At 40.5% G+C, this 20,552-nt stretch overlaps 1 protein-coding gene across 6 annotated transcripts in view; it reads left to right on the plus strand.

Moving 5' to 3' along the window:
• The window catches only part of RABGAP1 (RAB GTPase activating protein 1), a 177,811-nt gene that overhangs the window by 142,591 nt on the left and 14,668 nt on the right, over positions 1-20,552 (plus strand). For all 6 annotated transcript variants that reach the window (XM_054502511.2, XM_054502510.2, XM_054502508.2 and 3 more), the window contains 4 exons: positions 126-167; positions 515-643; positions 19,090-19,182; positions 19,613-19,723. In XM_054502511.2, the coding sequence (XP_054358486.1) occupies positions 126-167; positions 515-643; positions 19,090-19,182; positions 19,613-19,723 (375 nt within the window). The remainder of the gene's footprint in view (positions 1-125; positions 168-514; positions 644-19,089; positions 19,183-19,612; positions 19,724-20,552) is intronic.

Below are 20,552 nucleotides of genomic sequence, written 5' to 3' on the forward strand. Positions count from 1 at the left end.
AGATAATTCATTTCCTTCCTAAAGTTTTCACAATTTCTTTAAAAATGTGGGGTATTCTGAGGACAAATAGCATAATAGTCGAGATATAAAAACTGACAGTGTTCTTTTTGTCTGTTCTCTTTCAGGGAATAAGTGTTATTTTTAATGTCGCCCTTGGATTATTAAAGGTACTCATTTATTTATTAGCCGAGTTATCTGTCATTCCCTGCTCTGCACTTGCAATACATTGGTTGTAGTCTCATTCTGAGCAGTCACTGTGCACTAGCATTACCCGTGACAGTGGATGTATGCAGGTGGCTCTGACAAAAGCTAAGAAATATCTTCTGGGGATTATAAAAGTGCTGGAAATCTAGCATTACCCCTAACAGTGGATGTATGCAGGTGGCTCTGACAAAAGCTAAGAAGTATCTTCTGGGGATTGTAAAAGTGCTGAAAAGTGCTGAGAATATAAAAAACTTCTTGTGCATCCTTATAGCAACACATTTTTTCTACATGTGTTTATATTTTCTTCAAGACTTCGAAAGATGACCTGCTGTTGACAGACTTTGAAGGTGCCTTGAAATTCTTTAGGGTTCAGCTTCCTAAGAGATACCGCTCAGAAGAAAATGCAAAAAAACTAATGGAATTAGCCTGCAACATGAAGGTAAAATAATTTTGCATTAGTTAACATTCTGTTTTTCACTTAGTGTCTCACTATTCCTGATCATTTATAATACATAATTATTTATGTATTATATTTATAACATTTATAATACATAATATTAATGTTAACATTTATAATATATAAATAATATTAATGATGTTTTCTTCTGTATTATATAACTCTTAACCTTTTTTTCCCCAAAATACTTTCCTATATATTATTATCCTATGAATGAAATCTCATTGTCCCCCCCCCAACCCCCAAACTGTAGGAAGAGTATTAATATCCCTGTTTTGAAGACAAATCAAAACAAAAAGAGGTTGTAGTTCCCTAGTCATACACCTAGTTAGTGGCAGAATTCAGGTTTCATGATTTCTTCTACTGTGCTGGTTTTTTTTTTTTTTTTTTTTTTTTTGAGGCAAGGCTAGAGTGCAGTGGTGCAATTATAGCTCATTGCAGCCTTGACCTCCCAGGCTCAAGTGGTCCTCTCACCTCAGCCTCCTGAGTAGCTGGGACTACAGGTATGTGCCACTACACCCAGCTAATTTTTAACTTTTTTTTGTAGATATGGGTTCTCACTATGTTGCGCAGGCTAGTCTCAAACTCCTAGGCTCAAGTGATCCTCCCACATTGGCCTCCTAAAGTGCTGGAATTACAGGAGTGAGCCACCATGCCTGGCCTTAACTTTCAACATTTGTTCTGGTCAAAAATTCCCTAAAACGAAGCTAATAATACATGAAGAAAACTCAGTTTGATCACTTCAAATGGCATTTGTGATTTGCACAATTTTTTTAAAGTAAAAAGATATAGGATCTTCTTGTGTTTATGTTATCATAACATTGTATTGTATTATATTGTATTGTATTTATTTTCTGTGGGGCTTTTTTTGAGACAGGGTCTCACTCTTGTTACCCAGGCTGGAGTGCAGTGGTGCAGTCACAGCTCGCTGTAGCCTCAACCTCCCTGGGCTCACTTATTTAGGGCTCAGTTTCTGCTTCTGTAAAATAATATTTTACTTCTCATTCTGGTTATATGTCAGACTGAGCTAACTCAGATTACCCTTCTTTTAACATATAGAGAGGCTAAATAAAATATACACCAAGAAATGTTTAAATGCCTGGAAGAACTTGAAATAGAAATGCACAGGTATTTAAAACAAAGTAGCTCAACTAGTGTGTGTAAACTGATATAACACATCTCAGGGGAGTATGGAACTGTGTAGCTATTAGGGGTTTAATGCTCACACAGACATAGTGGATATGATTTTGGGCCTTTAGGAGGCAGCTGAAAAGTGAGGCCTTTGCATAAAGTTAGGACCTCTGAATGGCTCCCCTATCTGTTAAAGGAGGAATACAAAAACTACCTATTAGCCTGAGAAACAGTAGAAATCATAATATAAAATGAATAGTGGATTAGAAAAAAAAAAGGAAATAGAACTTCTGGTAACTAAAATAATCATCAGAGTTTACATTCCATTTAAAATGTTACATACTTCATAGGTATTACGGCTAACAGTTAATGATAGTTTACCATGTGCTTGGTACTATGGTTAAGTGCTTTTCTATGTGGGGATTAGCTACGATATCGTATGTACAGTGTTTAACATAGTGCCTGGTAGTTAGTAAGGGTTCAAGAAATGATGGCTACAACTATAATTATTTCCTCCCTGATCGTTAAGTAGATAACAAACATTTTACAGTAATATTTTCAAAGAGAATAGGTTTGCACAAAGCATAGATAGAACCAAGTGAGTTCTGAGATTCTTTGAGTCACACTTCCCACCTCAGCCTGGTTCAGCACACAAGAGGATGCTGCCTCTTTTTCATTCATGATTTCTTTGCCTCCAAAATCCCCTTTCTCAGTGTCCCCATCTCAATTAGGGGTACCTGGTTGCTCAGGCCAAAAACCTTGCTGTCCTCTTGACTCCTCTCTTTCTCACACTCCACGTCTATGCCTGTCGTCAGAATATATCCTGACTCTGATCATCACCACCTTCATTATGAACATCCTAATCTAACCGTCACCATCCTTTCCTGTTTCCACAGTGGCTCCCTCCCTGGCTCTTCTCTATCACATGTCTCCTTTGCTGAAAACTCACATTTCCACAATCCAGAGGCATCCTGCATTCAATTTTGCTCCTTTTCTTTCCAAATGTTTTTTATGCGTTCTTAAATAATTGAGTTCATACAGTCAGTATCATTTTTCTTCCTGTTTCATGCAGTTACACGGATTTTCCTCACTGAGATATTGTGTGTAAATAATCAGTTGTAAATGGTTATATAATTCCTCTGCTTGAATTTGCCTCACTGTGCTACAGTTTATTTAACTGTGCCCCTCTGTTTGTTTGTTTTTTTAATTTGTTTGCTTTTGCTGCTGTTTGTTTTTTTTTTTTTTGAGACAGGGTCTCACTCTGTCACCCAGGCTGGAGTGCAGTGGTGCAATCTCAGCTCACTGCAACCTCTGCCTCCCGGGTTCAAGTAATTCTCCTGTTTCAGCCGCCCAAGTAACTGAGATTACAGGTGCGCCACCATGCCCAGCTACTTTTTTGTATTTTTAGTAGAGACAGTGTTTCGCCATGTTGACCAGGCTGGTCTCAAATTCCTGACCTCAAGTGGTCCACCCGCCTCAGCCTCCCAGAGTGCGGGGATTACAGGTGTGAGCCACCACACCCGGCCCGCCACTCTTGTTTAAATTTTTGTTGTTGTGATGTGAACGGTTTTATACATAAAGATTCATTGGATTTTAGAGTTTTTCCTTAAACTCTGATTCTTTCTCCTACTACATTTCCCCCTTCTTCTTCCAGTTCAGACACGCTGGCCTCCTTGCTGTTCTCAGACCTTTGCACTGGTCGGTCTCTCTGCTTGTAATGTTCTCCTGAATGTCTGCATGGCTTCACTGTCCCCTCATCCAGTCTTTGGCTCATATAGCCACAGCTTCTCAAATTGCAGTATCTAAAGTAGCAGCTCCCCCAACCTTTATGCCGTTACCTCCTTACCCTATCTTATTTTTCCCTACTAGAATGGAGGCTGTGCAGCAGAAGAGACAATCTCTTTGGTTTACTGCTGAATCCGCAGTACCAGGAACAGGATCTCGCTTATAAATATTGATTGAATAAGTGAATGAATAATTACACTGTTGAGTGTCTACCATGTGTTTTACAAAGAAGAGTTAACATGGATTTGGGCAAAGCTTAATAGTTTCCAGCCAGAAGTTTTACCTTTTGGATTTCCATTAGCTTGAAACACTTTAATAATATATGGATCCTTTATTTCCATGTATGGAAAGGTGGGGAAAGTCCAGATAGGAGGTATCTACTGTCTTTTTTTTCTTGCCTATGCCTTCAATGAGTTAAGTCTGACAAGGCTGCCTTCAGTGTGTCTGCACAGCACATATATTTTATGCTTAGATATATCATTCCTTCTAGCCCTGGAGAACTTTGCATGTTTGGGGTACACTTTGGATGTTTCCCCCTATTTGCACATGATTTCAGGTGAGATAGTAGTTTTTCTTGAAATTGGCTCATAGCCTGAAAAGAGTACAGATTCACCAGAACATAAGAGAATGGGATTTTTCTGCCAGAAGGTGAGATATGGTATATACAGTTTAGTTAGTGATGATTGGTTGTCTTCTGGCAGCTATACTTAATACCAAAAAATTTTAAGAGAGATACACACAATAGTTGAACCTGTTATTGGCAAAGTGGTAATTCAGTGGTAACTTGCCAGTTCGAAATCAGGAAAAGTCATTGGCAAGTGCATCCTGAGCCCTGCATTCTGTGGCTTGTGTGAGGTGTGAGTGCACATGATGATCTGTGGTTCAAGCCCATTAGACCTCGAAAGGGTGGGTCATGATATGTGGTTCCAAAAGCTTGTTTGGAAACAAGCTTTTGAACTTTTTCGTGTGGAATTTACAAAGGTAACTTTTGCTCTGCAACTCACTGAAACCCCTTTCCATTATTTTTTAAATGTTTGTAAATTGTGGCTTGGTTTACTCAGTTGTACAGTTGACCTTTGAATAACATGGTATGAACTGCATGGGTCCACTTGTACGTGGATTTTTTTCAATAAAAGTTACACCAACTATGCCTCCTGTCTCCCCTTCTACCTCTGCCTCCTCCACTTCTGCCTCTGCTACCTTTGAGACAGAAAGACCAACCCCTCTTCCTCTTCCTCCTCAGCCTACGCATCATGATGACAACCAGGATGAAGACCTTTATGATGATCCACTTCCACTTAGTGAATAGTAAATATATTTTCTCTTCCTTACGATTTTCTTAATATTTTCTCTAGCTCGTTATATTGTAGGAATTCAGTATATAATACCTATAACGTACAAAATATATATTAATTGACTTTATGTTTTCAGTATGGCTTCTGGTCAATAGTAAGCCATTAGTAAGTAAAGTTTGGGGGAGTCAGAAGTTACACGTGGATTTTCAGGTGCACAGGGCGTCAATGCCCCTAACTCGTGTTGTTCAAAGGTTAACTGTACTTCCTGATAATCAAGGTGAGAATTGGAAATACTTTGCCTCACATGCCAGTCTAGGAAACAGATAGCTACTTTTGTTGTCATTGTTGTGATATTTGGTCTTTTGAGAAGGGTCTTGCTCTGTCACCCTGGCTGGAATGTAGCGGCACAATCATGGTTCACTGCAGCCTCAACCTCCCAGACTCAAACGATCCTCCCATGTCAGCCTCCCAAGTAGCTGCGAGTACAGGCATGTGCCACCATTTCCCAGCTAATTATTTTTTTATTTTGTGTAGAGACAAGGTCTCTTTGTGTTGCCCAGGCTGGTCTCGAACTCCTGGACTCAAGTGATCAACCCACCTCTCCCTCCCAAAGTGCTGGGATTACAGGTGTGCGTCACTGCGCCGACCATTGTTGTGTTTTAATATTATGATATTGTTGTAATTTGTAGTATTGATATAGTTCTTAAAAGCATCTTATTTCTTCCTCACAATACCCTGTGAGATACAATAGGGCACATCAAGTGACTTACCCAAGTCGTACCAGCTGTATAGTGACAGAGCACCCTAGTAGAACTCAGGCCTCTGACTCTATGTTCCCAATGCTTTCCAACCCATTCCACTGTCTGTTACCGTTGCAAAGGTTCAAGAATTAAATTTGGTGTGGCAGTATCTGAAATGGCCACAAGATGGGTGTGTTGCTCAAAAATGTCTATATTCTTCTCGGTGCCCTTGGGATTTTTTTTTTTTCTTTATAAATCTTTTTCTGTCTCTGTCCTTACTTGCCTCTCTCTACTTTTGTCTTTTTCAGGCCTTTTACTTCTCCTATTCTCCCTCTTTCTCCTTAAAGTGAACTTATTATGGAACTGAAATGTTTTACTTATTTCTTGAGGAGTTTAGATCCCCTGCTCCTAATCTAAAATTTAACAGTGTACCTCAAAACTCATTTAGCTATCCATTGAACTTCTCCCCCTTTTTTTTTTTTTTTCTTTTTTATTATTATTATTATTATTATTATACTTTAGGCTCTATGGTACATGTGCGCAACGTGCAGGTAAGTTACATATGTATACATGTGCCATGCTGGTGCGCTGCACCCACCAACTCGTCATCTAGCATTAGGTATATCTCCCAATGCTATCCCTCCCCCCTCCCCCCACCCCACAACAGTCCCCGAAGTGTGATGTTCCCCTTCCTGTGTCCATGTGTTCTCATTGTTCAATTCTCACCTATGAGTGAGAATATGCGGTGTTTGGTTTTTTGTTCTTGCGATAGTTTACTGAGAATGATGATTTCCAATTTCATCCATGTCCCTACAAAGGACGTGAACTCATCATTTTTTATGGCTGCATAGTATTCCATGGTGTATATGTGCCACATTTTCTTAATCCAGTATATCATTGTTGGACATTTGGGTTGGTTCCAAGTCTTTGCTATTGTGAATAATGCCTCAATAAACATACGTGTGCATGTGTCTTTATAGCAGCATGATTTATAGTCCTTTGGGTATATACCCAGTAATGGGATGGCTGGGTCAAATGGAATTTCTAGTTCTAGATCCCTGAGGAATCGCCACACTGACTTCCACAAGGGTTGAACTAGTTTACAGTCCCACCAACAGTGTAAAAGTGTTCCTATTTCTCCACGTCCTCTCCAGCACCTGTTGTTTCCTGACTTTTTAATGATTGCCATTCTAACTGGTGTGAGATGGTATCTCATTGTGGTTTTGATTTGCATTTCTCTGATGGCCAGTGATGGTGAGCATTTTTTCATGTGTTTTTTGGCTGCATAAATGTCTTCTTTTGAGAAGTGTCTGTTCATGTCCTTTGCCCACTTTTTGATGGGGTTGTTTGTTTTTTTCTTGTAAATTTGTTGGAGTTCATTGTAGATTCTGGATATTAGCCCTTTGTCAGATGAGTAGGTTGCGAAAATTTTCTCCCATTTTGTAGGTTGCCTGTTCACTCTGATGGTAGTTTCCTTTGCTGTGCAGAAGCTCTTTAGTTTAATTAGATCCCATTTGTCAATTTTGGCTTTTGTTGCCATTGCTTTTGGAGTTTTAGACATGAAGTCCTTGCCCATGCCTATGTCCTGAATGGTATTGCCTAGGTTTTCTTCTAGGGTTTTTATGGTTTTAGGTCTAACATTTAAGTCTTTAATCCATCTTGAATTAATTTTTGTATAAGGTGTAAGGAAGGGATCCAGTTTCAGCTTTCTACATATGGCTAGCCAGTTTTCCCAGCACCATTTATTAAATAGGGAATCCTTTCCCCATTTCTTGTTTTTGTCAGGTTTGTCAAAGATCAGATAGTTGTAGATATGTGGCGTTATTTCTGAGGGCTCTGTTCTGTTCCATTGATCTATATCTCTGTTTTGGTACCAGTACCATGCTGCTTTGGTTACTGTAGCCTTGTAGTATAGTTTGAAGTCAGGTAGCGTGATGCCTCCAGCTTTGTTCTTTTGGCTTAGGATTGACTTGGCGATGCGGGCTCTTTTTTGGTTCCATATGAACTTTAAAGTAGTTTTTTCCAATTCTGTGAAGAAAGTCATTGGTAACTTGATGGGGATGGCATTGAATCTGTAAATTACCTTGGGAAGGATGGCCATTTTCATGATATTGATTCTTCCTACCCATGAGCATGGAATGTTCTTCCATTTGTTTGTATCCTCTTTTATTTCCTTGAGCAGTGGTTTGTAGTTCTCCTTGAAGAGGTCCTTCACATCCCTTGTAAGTTGGATTCCTAGGTATTTTATTCTCTTTGAAGCAGTTGTGAATGGGAGTTCACTCATGATTTGGCTCTCTGTTTGTCTGTTATTGATGTATAAGAATGCTTGTGATTTTTGTACATTGATTTTGTATCCTGAGACTTTGCTGAAGTTGCTTATCAGCTCAAGGAGATTTTGGGCTGAGACAATGGGGTTTTCTAGATATACTATCATGTCATCTGCAAACAGGGACAATTTGACTTCCTCTTTTCCTAATTGAATACCCTTGATTTCCTTCTCTTGCCTAATTGCCCTGGCCAGAACTTCCAACACTATGTTGAATAGAAGTGGTGAGAGAGGGCATCCCTGTCTTGTGCCAGTTTTCAAAGGGAATGCTTCCAGTTTTTGCCCATTCAGTATGATATTGGCTGTGGGTTTGTCATAAATAGCTCTTATTATTTTGAGATACGTCCCATCAATACCTAATTTATTGAGAGTTTTTAGCATGAAGGGTTGTTGAATTTTGTCAAAGGCCTTTTCTGCATCTATTGAGATAATCATGTGGTTTTTGACTTTGGTTCTGTTTATATGCTGGATTACATTTATTGATTTGCGTATATTGAACCAGCCTTGCATCCCAGGGATGAAGCCCACTTGATCATGGTGGATAAGCTTTTTGATGTGCTGCTGGATTCTGTTTGCCAGTATTTTATTGAGGATTTTTGCATCAATGTTCATCAAGGATATTGGTCTAAAATTCTCTTTTTTTGTTGTGTCTCTGCCAGGCTTTGGTATCAGGATGATGCTGGCCTCATAAAATGAGTTAGGGAGGATTCCCTCTTTTTCTATTGATTGGAATAGTTTCAGAAGGAATGGTACCAGCTCCTCCTTGTACCTCTGGTAGAATTCGGCTGTGAACCCATCTGGTCCTGGACTTTTTTTGGTTGGTAAGCTATTGATTATTGCCACAATTTCAGATCCTGTTATTGGTCTATTCAGAGATTCAACTTCTTCCTGGTTTAGTCTTGGGAGGGTGTATGTGTTGAGGAATTTATCCATTTCTTCTAGATTTTCTAGTTTATTTGCGTAGAGGTGTTTGTAATATTCTCTGATGGTAGTTTGTATTTCTGTGGGATCAGTGGTGATATCCCCTTTATCATTTTTTATTGCATCTATTTGATTCTTCTCTCTTTTTTTCTTTATTAATCTTGCTAGTGGTCTATCAATTTTGTTGATCCTCTCAAAAAACCAGCTCCTGGATTCATTTATTTTTTGAAGGGTTTTTTGTGTCTCTATTTCCTTCAGTTCTGCTCTGATTTTAGTTATTTCTTGCCTTCTGCTAGCTTTTGAATGTGTTTGCTCTTGCTTTTCTAGTTCTTTTAATTGTGATGTTAGGGTGTCAATTTTGGATCTTTCCTGCTTTCTCTTGTGGGCATTTAGTGCTATAAATTTCCCTCTACACACTGCTTTGAATGCATCCCAGAGATTCTGGTATGTTGTGTCTTGGTTCTCGTTGGTTTCAAAGAACATCTTTATTTCTGCCTTCATTTCGTTATGTACCCAGTAGTCATTCAGGAGCAGGTTGTTCAGTTTCCACGTAGTTGAGCGGTTTTGAGTGAGATTCTTAATCCTGAGTTCTAGCTTGATTGCACTGTGATCTGAGAGATAGTTTGTTATAATTTCTGTTCTTTTACATTTATTGAGGAGAGCTTTACTTCCAAGTATATGGTCAATTTTGGAATAGGTGTGGTGTGGTGCTGAAAAAAATGTATATTCTGTTGATTTGGGGTGGAGAGTTCTGTAGATGTCTATTAGGTCTGCTTGGTGCAGAGCTGAGTTCAATTCCTGGGTATCCTTGTTGATTTTCTGTCTCGTTGATCTGTCTAATGTTGACAGTGGGGTGTTAAAGTCTCCCATTATTAATGTTTGGGAGTCTAAGTCTCTTTGTAGGTCACTCAGGACTTGCTTTATGAATCTGGGTGCTCCTGTATTGGGTGCATATACATTTAGGATAGTTAGCTCTTCTTGTTGAATTAATCCCTTTACCATTATGTAATGGCCTTCTTTGTCTCTTTTGATCTTTGTTGGTTTAAAGTCTGTTTTATCAGAGACTAGGATTGCAACCCCTGCCTTTTTTTGTTTTCCATTTGCTTGGTAGATCTTCCTCCATCCTTTTATTTTGAGCCTATGTGTGTCTCTGCACGTGAGATGGGTTTCCTGAATACAGCACACTGATGGGTCTTGAGTCTTTATCCAATTTGCCAGTCTGTGTCTTTTAATTGGAGCATTTAGTCCATTTACATTTAAAGTTAATATTGTTATGTGTGAATCTGATCCTGTCATTATGACGTTAGCTGGTTATTTTGCTCGTTAGTTGATGCAGTCCCTTCCTAGTCTCGATGGTCTTTACAATTCGGTATGATTTTGCAGTGGCTGGTACCGGTTGTGCCTTTCCATGTTTAGCGCTTCCTTCAGGAGCTCTTTTAGGGCAGGCCTGGTGGTGACAAAATCTCTTAGCATTTGCTTGTCTGTAAAGTATTTTATTTCTCCTTCACTTATGAAGCTTAGTTTGGCAGGATATGAAATTCTGGGTTGAAAATTCTTTTCTTTAAGAATGTTGAATATTGGCCCCCACTCTCTTCTGGCTTGTAGGGTTTCTGCCGAGAGATCCGCTGTTAGTCTGATGGGCTTCCCTTTGATGGTAACCCGACCTTTCTCTCTGGCTGCCCTTAACATTTTTTCCTTCATTTCAACTTTGGTGAATCTGACAATTATGTGTCTTGGAGTTGCTCTTCTCGAGGAGTATCTCTGTGGCGTTCTCTGTATTTCCTGAATCTGAATGTTGGCCTGCCTTGCTAGATTGGGGAAGTTCTCCTGGATAATATCCTGCAGAGTGTTTTCCAACTTGTTTCCATTCTCCCCGTCACTTTCAGGTACACCAATCAGACATAGATTTGGTCTTTTCACATAGTCCCACATTTCTTGGAGGCTTTGTTCATTTCTTTTTATTCTTTTTTCTTTAAACTTCCCTTCTCGCTTCATTTCATTCATTTCATCTTCCAGGGCTGATACCCTTTCTTCCATTTGATCGCATCGGCTCCTGAGGCTTCTGCATTCTTCACGTAGTTCTCGAGCCTTGGTTTTCAGCTCCATCAGCTCCTTTAAGCACTTCTCTGTATTGGTTATTCTAGTTATACATTCTTCTAAATTTTTTTCAAAGTTTTCAACTTCTTTGCCTTTGGTTTGAATATCCTCCCGTAGCTCGGAGTAATTTGATCGTCTGAAGCCTTCTTCTCTCAGCTCGTCAAAGTCATTCTCCGTCCAGCTTTGTTCCGTTGCTGGTGAGGAACTGCGTTCCTTTGGAGGAGGAGAGGTGCTCTGCATTTTAGAGTTTCCAGTTTTTCTGCTCTGTTTTTTCCCCATCTTTGTGGTTTTATCTACTTTTGGTCTTTGATGATGGTGATGTACAGATGGGTTTTTGGTGTGGATGTCCTTTCTGTTAGTTTTCCTTCTAACAGACAGGACCCTCAGCTGCAGGTCTGTTGGAGTACCTGGCCGGCCGTGTGAGGTGTCAGTCTGCCCCTGCTGGGGGGTGCCTCCCAGTTAGGCTGCTCGGGGGTCAGGGGTCAGGGACCCGCTTGAGGAGGCAGTCAGCCCGTTCTCAGATCTCCAGCTGCGTGCTGGGAGAACCACTGCTCTCCTCAAAGCTGTCAGACAGGGACATTTAAGTCTGCAGAGGTTACTGCTGTCTTTTTGTTTGTCTGTGCCCTGCCCCCAGAGGTCGAACTTCTCCCCCTTTATGGGTCAGTGACCTGAGATAGAAAAATTGTTCCACTTCTGATAGAGGATCTAAAAGGAATTCCATTCTAAATAGATTACTCTAGAAGATCATTTATGGACCTGGGAGCCCCACAGCCCTTTCATACAACTGCGCCTTGCATAGTCTTTAGCGGGGAATATTGAAAGGTCTTTTAAATTTTTGATTCAAGAAATATGCGAGGGAAGCTCTTTCTTCATGTCTGTATAGGCATTTTTGAGAACAAGTGAGACATATGAGGCTAGTTTAGAAGACCCAAGAATCATGCTCTAAGAGATGGCCCAGTGAGTTTCCTAGATCAGACCTGAAGACTTGGCCATTTTGCCATAGAATCCTGCCTAAGGTGAAATGGAATTGCTGAACCATTGCTTCATTTGAACGTGTCATTTTAAACACAACGTGAATGTGCCAGACTTCAAACTACTTGTAAGAAAAGATACTAGTACAAAAACCAAATAGCAGTGTCTCCAAATTAATTTAATTCTTAACCATTTGCTATTTGGAGAAACAGAAAACTCTTCAGCATTTGCCCTTGGGGAATATTTTTATTCCAGAGCTTAAAAACAACACTAGTTTGAACTTCATTCTCTGTTCAAATTGTTTGTGTAGTTAGTATGTATTAGATTTAAGCTCTCTGAGGGCAGTGACTTCATCAGTCTTGTTTGTTGATGGATTCGCAGAATCATACACAGTGCTCTCATATAGTGAAATAATCCTCACAGTGACCATATGAGGGCCTTTTACGGATGTGCATACTGAGACATAGAGAATTGATGTAAACTCCCAAAGGATATAAAGTTAGTAACTAATGGAGTTGGGATTAGATCCCAAGAGTTTCAGACTCTGAAGTCAATTCTTATGGGCATTCTGCTTTACTGTAAATGATGGATTGAATGAATGGGACAGGAGTCATTTGTGTGTTATCCCTTTTTAGTGATGTTAGTAATGTAATCTCAATCTCTGTGTCAGAGTTGAAACTTATTCTCTATACACTACACAAAGTTCAGCTTTCCTTATAACTAGACCAGACTGTAGTTTTATTTCTTTACTTGTTCCTACCTTTTAGAATCAGATTTTATGAGGAAACTTCTGAATGGGTGCTCTCTCTGTAATGAACCCTAAATTTTGCCAGTTGTTGCAAGGGTAGCAGTGGGCACTGCCTTCTTTTAATAAGCTGGTCTCCCTTAGTCCTTATCTGTTTGGGTTCTCTGCTACTAATTTGCTTCTTCCATTTTAGAAAAACACTCTGGTGGTAGAACCAGAATACCTAATTGTACTTAGTGATCTTTGAAGGAGTTTGAGTATTAACTGTTTGAACAAATTAAATAAAAAGGCCCAGAAATTAAATAGAATGTTTATTTCCATTGGAGAAGAATGCAGACCTTCGAGACCCACAGACCTTGGCTTTTATCCTGGCTCCCCCTGTGCTGTGTGACCCCAGGGTAGGTTAACATCGCAGGGTTGTGACAGAATAAGATGATGCCTTTAAAGTGGCTGCTGTTTGCATCCTTCAGATACGAGGGTTCTTCTGGCCTGCCCTGTTTTGACCTTTGCCCAGGCACCCAGAGTACTTTCCTTAAGTCAGTTCAAGTCAACAAACGCTTATAGATTTTCTTATGTGTTCAGCACTCAGCAGGCCACAGAGATAAATAAGAAACAGGAATCACCCCAAACTTGCATTCTTATGCTTGCATTGCCACTCAACACTGGGTCCTTAACTTTGGACAAGTCACCTATCTATGATATGGTATGATGTGAGCCATCTGTGATATGATAAGTATCACCTGTGATATGATCTATGACGAGGAAGTAAGACCTAGATAGATAGGTCTAGGTCTTACTTCCTCATCAGTAAAATGAGGGAGATAATCTCTGCTCTACCCATCTCAATAAGTTGTTTTGAGAAGTAAATAAAATAGTAGATATGTAGGCATCTTGTTATCTTGAAAGTTCTGAGTAAATCTCAGGTTCGTTTTATCAGTAACTGAAAATCAGTCCCTGTCTCGAGCATTAAACAGGAAGATAGACTTGTGTCAGATTTCTTTATTTACCTTTCTGATAGTCCTACCATGTGAAGCAATGAAGACTTTGGAGTCAGGATCTCCTTAATGTACCAGACTCTTTCTTACCCCCCACCGTCTACCCACTCACCCAACAACATGCTTCTCTCTCGCCATGCAGAGCTACTAATGTTCAACCTCCCACCTTACTGGACTCCCTATGACTCCAGCTCAGCAGAGATTCTCATTTTTGCAACATTTTTTTAAGCCAAACTTTGAAAGCAGCTCCACTTCCAATGGTAGCCTGTTTCATGCTTTTCTGTGTTAAATTGACTTTGTTTAAAATGGCTGTTTGTTTGCAGCACATGTTCAGAGTTGTAGCTGTGTCTCTTGATTCAGGACGGGAGGCCAGGTAATAACGACAAATAGTAGCTAAAATTTATTGAAAATACTTCACTGTGTGCTAGGAACTTTTCTGAGGACTTTATATATATTTTATGTTTTTTGATCTTCATAACAGTAGTCTTCATAAGGACTGTTATGATTTTTACAGATGAGGAAATAGAGGCTTAAAATTAGGCAGCTTGTCCTTGGTCACATAGTAAGTCATTGGCAGAGCCAGGACTCCAGCCTTGGTCCGTTCCACCTGCACAGCCCGAGCTCTTAGTGGGCAGGTTGTACCACGTCATGCCTGCCCAGGTGAGCAGCCACTCTCACTCTTTCTCCATGTGTGTTGCCCTTGCCGTCACTGTCTGTTCCAGGGGCTGATCAGAGACTGGCTTCCCCAGGGCAAGTGGCATAGATTTTAAGAAAGCACATTATCCAGTTCCTGTGACAGATTAACGATGAGTGACCAAAGGAGAGATGTTTTGGACTGAATTTGTGCTTCTATCAAAATAACAAACTGGCATGTAGCAAGTCTGTTCCTTCTAATTTAAGGTTTCTTAACCTGGGACAATGGACAGGCCTCAGGGGGCCCATGAGCCCTCCGAAATGGTATGTAGAATGTTTTGATTGTGAAGGGAGAGGGGAAGTTGGCTTCTGTGCATTCTTTATTGGAGAGGAACCATGGCTCTCAGGAGACTTTCAAAGTAGTGCTATTTCTAACGGTGTTAAGAACCCCTGTGCTAATACAGTGGGGTATAAGGTTGGTTTTACCAACAAACCCAATCTTATCCTAAGTATTTGTTAGGCTTCTTTTCCCCCCACAAAGTATATTTAAACAGAACAAGGATTGAATTTCAAATTTAATTTTCTTTGAGGGCAAAAATACCTCTGTGTGAAGCTGTGATTTCCAAAGCCTTCTGATAGGAATTAGTGAACAGCGGGTATGATTCAGAGCTCTGAGTCTAAATCCATAGCTTCCCTTGCTTCCTGAATTCAATTAAAAGTTAAAAGTAAGAGAGAGAAAAAATGAGTCTTGGACTTCTAAGTCTCTGTTCATTAAGTGTTTTCATGCTTACCGTGTGAAACGCATTAGGAATTTCACAATGAATAGGACTTCCTCCCCTCATGGAGTTTGTACGTTGGCACCTATACGTATCTTTGTATTGCTAATGCCACTGCACATAGTAGTGCTTAACTATTGGTTAAATAAATGTCCCTATTGCATCTTTATTAAGGTAAAAAGGAAGCCTTTGGCTTTAATTTGTTTAACATCCTATTTTTATGAGTCCCAATTACTTTCCAAGCATTGAGCACTGGAGATACAATAGTAAGCATAACAGATATGGCCTGTCTCCTGGTGGGAAGACAGACAATTAAGTAGAAACCTAAGTAATCGTGAGCTTGGATTGGTGCCATGGATGAATTGACTTGATGCTATGAGAATAGTTATATAACTGAAAGAACTGGCCTGACAGGATGAGAGTATGAGGGAAGGGTTTGCTAAAAAGGAGTGTTGGAACTGTAATCCCAAAGGTGAATAGGAGTGAGCCAGGTATGAGGTTGTCCAGGCAGAAGGAACGTGCTTGCATTGCATGTCCACTTTGGTTGCCATTTCCATTCAGAAGAAAAGTCAATGCAAGGAAAAGAGAGTCCTTTCTCAGTAATTCAGCAAGCATTTCTGGGTACTCGCTATGCATGAACAGGGGACAACAATGAGTGAGAGACAGTTCTGGCCTGGAGAAGACATTCATAATGTCATAGGCAGGCTGGGAGGTGCTGGCCTCTCCCAGATATGGCCTTAAAAGGAGGCTTAAAATGCCCCTGCTGCTGCTGGCACCTTCTGGTTCCCCATTCGGGTTTCAGGCATCAGTCTTTATCTTGGAATTGGTGCCTCAGAGGCAGCCTAAACTAGTTGGGTTTGGTATGCAGCCACCCATGCTGCAAAAGTCAGCATCAGCCATGAACCCATGAGAAGCTATGGTGTTTTTATTGATTTTGTGTTTGTGGTGAGTGTTTAAGGGAGAGAGGGAGGGTGGGAGGGAGAAAGAGAGAGACTGAGAAGAGGTGAGGGTGAAGACTGGGAAAAGACTGAGCTGGTGAAGAAGTCAGGACTCTGGACCACCAAAGTCTGTGAAGACAGCAGAGCTTTGTGTACACCCATTCCTGAGAGGTGACCCCTGAGGACTGATTCGGAAGTAAATGAAGACCATCAGGTAGAGAAACAAGCAGAGCTCTTAGAGAAACCCTGTATAATTTTGAAAATGATACTTAAACAGCATTCTGGTTTTCCTAATTATAAAAATAATTCATACTCAATGCAGAATACTTGGAAGACATGGGAAAAATGAAAAGAAACACCCATATCCTATCATGAGAATGTAAGAAGCAAATGAGATGTTGGTCCGTGTAAAGGTTCTATTATTTACCAGGTACTTACCACACACCAACTCTTGTTATATATGATACTGAGGGAGAATCAACCCTATTACTATGAGGGTGAGGCAGCTATAATAAGGGTTAATGAAATATAGAAGACATTGTTTTGTAATTAGCCTATTAAAACATATATCTATGGGGAAAAATGTTAATTCTTCCTTACCCTAGCAAAAGAATGAACAGTTGAAGAAACTTGAAGATTTGTGAAAATGTTTTACAGGATTTGGTGTCAGTTCGTTTTTTTTTTTAATAAAGTGCCATGGGAGCCTCATAACCACTGCCCTTCCTCTCATTTATTCAGAATGCAAAAGCACTGGGATGAAGTGTTTGCTGTTCGCAGCTGCATTTATTTTCTGTTCCACTACTATTGATCTGTTAGGATTGTCTATACACTTACTGATTGCATAGACATTTTACTTAGGTGCTTTTTTTGTGAGTCACTTAGGTACACAATAAAAGTTTACCCTAGCATTGCCCCTAAACTGCAGAAGATCTCAGCTTAAAGATGTCCTGCTCCAGTTTGTGGCCTCACCCCAGGTGTTGAGTGAGCATTTTTCTGTAGAGGTCAGCTGGAGCAGAATGCTGTCTTCCTGGGCAGCAGCCAGACTCCAGGAATAGAGCTCTGATTGAGGCAGACCTGCAAACAGCCTGACTAGGGGAGGTGTCCACAGTCAATGGGAGAGGAACACACTCTCCTACTGAGAGCATCTGGAGACACTGACACCAACACGCAGCAAATGTGGGCCTATCTTGTTCCCTTTCTAGGTCTTACTTCTTCATCTGTAAAATAAGAAAGTTACAGTGGAGTAGAGCTGAGAATCCTAGTTACCTGGACCTGGGGACTAACAGGCAGATTTCCATGTCAGCACTTTAGTGCTGATTACTGAAGTTTCAGGAAGGGATTACCATTAGCTTTATATTCTTTTTTTTTTTTTTTTTTTTTTTAATTATTTAGATGGAGTCTCTCTCTTGTCACCCAGATTGGGACACAGTGGTGCAGTATTGGCTTGGCTCACTACATTCTCAACCTCCTGGGCTCAAGGGATCCTCCCACCTCAGCCTCCAGAGTAGCTGGGACTACAGGCACATGCCACCATACCTGGCCAATTTTTATATTTTTTTGTAGAGACAGTCTTGCTGTGTTGCCCAGGCTGGTTTCAAACTCCTGGCCTCAAGTGATCCTTCTGCCTTGGCCTCCCAAAGTGCTGAGATTACAGGTGTGAGCCACTGCACCCAGCCATAATCAGTCTTTAAATTGCACACATCTGTTTTTTATCACTTTTCTATTATATCTCATAATTTTTGAACATGTAATTTAAAAAAATGCCATAGGGAATGGCTAGCTGTTCAGAGGAAGGAAAGATAGTCACCCAGCCTGGGCAACATAGCGAAACTCCATCCCTACAAAAAATAAAAATCAGCCAGGTGTGGTGTCATGTGCCTGTAGTCCCAGCTCCTTGGGAGGCTGGGGCAGGAGGATCAACTTGCCACAGGATGTCAAGGCTGCAGTGAGCTGAGATCACACTACTGCACTCCAGCTTGGGTGATAGAGACCCTGTCTCAAAGAGGAAAAAAAAAGGCAGTTGCATCTTGAAGGTATGTTGCCCTTGGTTATAGTTTAGCTTGAAGAAGGAGACAGAGCCAACCAGTAAAGAGGGGGAAAGCCTGTTACCTAGAAGGAAAGCAAAGAGAATAAAGGGAGAAAAGATTTTCTAGAAGAAAGCAGAGAAGATTGGTCATGTTAAAGCACGAAAGTCAGGGAGTTTTGAAGTTCAGTTGGGGAGATGTAAGACCACTGGACAGAGGAAAAAGACACCACTGGTGACCTTCAAGAGGGTTCTTTCACAGAGTAGTCAGAGCAAAGGCCTGACTTACATTAAGGAGGGGCAGGTCTTGAAGCCACGGAGGTGAAGATATAGGCCTGTGGTTTGCAATGGTGGGTAAGAAGAGGCTTGAGAGAAAGAACAATAATCCGATGGGGTAGAGGGCATCTAAGCAGAGTAGTCAGCAGAGCTATGTTTTTAAGGGTAGAGATAACTGTCTATTTGAAAGCAGCACAGAAGGAGGTAGGACAGAGGAAAGGGAGGGGATAGAGAGGTGCTAGGATAGTGAGGACTTTGGATGGAGTCCAACTGCCAGGGCTCAAATCCCAGATCTTCCAGTCCCTTATTGTGTGACTTTGGTCAAGTTACATAACCAACCTCCTTATACCTCAGTTAACTTGCCTATAAGATGAGGTTGAGAATAGCACACCTCGTAGAGGTGCTGTGAGGTCACAGATTTAAAGGATTTAGCAGCAGCACTGGTATATGCTAAATAAAATGGTGGCATTATTATTATTAGGGACAAATAGGACCCAGAACTTGTAGGAGGAGCCATCTGTAGGGTGTTTATTCTAATACTGTCAGTTAAAGCCTTAGGAACCAAACATCTCCAACAGAACTCTAAACGCATTGAGAATTTGGGGTCCTGGGCTTATACCCTACTCTGATGATTTCCCTCCAAAAAAATAGGAAATACCATGTCCATAATGACTGAGATTGCCCAGGCCACCAGAAGTCTTGGTCTTCAGTGCAGGCACTGAAGCACCCACTACTTTCTAATACTTCTTAATTTACCGTATGATTTATCCTACAGATTAGTCAGAAGAAGTTGAAAAAATACGAGAAAGAATATCACACCATGAGAGAACAACAGGCCCAGCAAGAAGATCCCATCGAGCGATTTGAGGTTTGTTTGCTTATGGCCTACGTGTGAGGAGCTCCCAGGCTTTCATTTCATATGATTGCTCCTGTAACTGGCTTTATTGAGTCCTTTTTAAAATTCAGTTCCTCTGTAGGTTCAGGTTTTAGTTTGAGTTTGCAAATTAGCAAGCAAGATCTGTTTTTGCTTCAAACCAGCTGCCTGGTTTGTTACAGTTCAGTGGCTTTTCGTCACAGTTAACAAATAGTAGCTGCTTGACAAAGTCACTTGAATCAGTTAAGTATTTCTTTATGGAGCTAGAAAATAAGAAATTGTTGATTTGGAAACACATCAGGTCCAGCCATTTCTCTTATTGTTTCCATAGGACGTAGAAATTTATTTCGAGGTTTGGCCCTGAGAAATTTTCATTTCCATCTGATTTTTATGTGTCTGTAACTGGTTTCTTTCTACCCTTCAGCGGGAGAATAGGCGTCTACAAGAAGCTAACATGAGGTTGGAACAGGAAAATGATGACTTAGCCCATGAGCTGGTGACCAGCAAGATTGCACTGCGGAAGGACCTGGATAACGTAAGTCCAACAGGTCTGAAGGGAAAGATCACACTGAGACACTTGACTTTTCCACTTAAGAGAAATCCTGGAATTTTAGTGATTGTTAGTCTAGCCACCTGTAAAGTTTCCATCTTGTGATACAACTTGCTTGTCAGTGTCACTTCCCTCCTTTCCTTCAGGAATTATCTGTTGTCTCACAAAGCCCTCCTTACCACATTCTTTTCTCATTGTGCACATAATCCTTGAGCTTCTTTCCCAAACATCATTTGATTAAGAGACCTTGTGGTTAATTCTTACATTACTATAATTGGCAGGAGCATTTAATCATTATAATTACCTTAACCTCCCCCCTCAGACAAGAAGAGATTTTGTTATCCTACATATTTGGTGCCTGTTGAAAAAGCATTGCCAGTTGGAATGCAGCTCAGTACCTCAGCAACTTGCAGTTTCATCAGGAGTTTCTGTTGACAGATGTTTCATTTTTCTTTGCTTCTCCTAATCTTAACAATTTTGGAATGATGTCTTTCCTGGCAGAAACCCTTTTCTATTTTCTGTACTACAAACTAACCTTAGAAGAAATGGTATAATCTCTCGATGATGGTTTAGGTCAGAAGTTGGCAAACATTTTCTGTAAAGGGATGGATAATAAGTGTTTGAGGCTTGTGGCCCTACAGCCTCCATTGCTACTACTTAGCAAAAGCAGACATAGATGATATGCAAATGAATGAGCATGGCTGTGTTCCAATTAAAAGCTTTATTTACAAAAACAGGTGACAGGTTGGATTTGGCCCTGGGACTGTAGTTTGCCAACCCTTTAGGTTTCCCTGCCAGGCTCCTAGGATTACCT

This window comes from Pongo pygmaeus, chromosome 13 (assembly GCF_028885625.2).
Source record: "Pongo pygmaeus isolate AG05252 chromosome 13, NHGRI_mPonPyg2-v2.0_pri, whole genome shotgun sequence".
NCBI classification, from domain to species: Eukaryota; Metazoa; Chordata; class Mammalia; order Primates; family Hominidae; genus Pongo; species Pongo pygmaeus.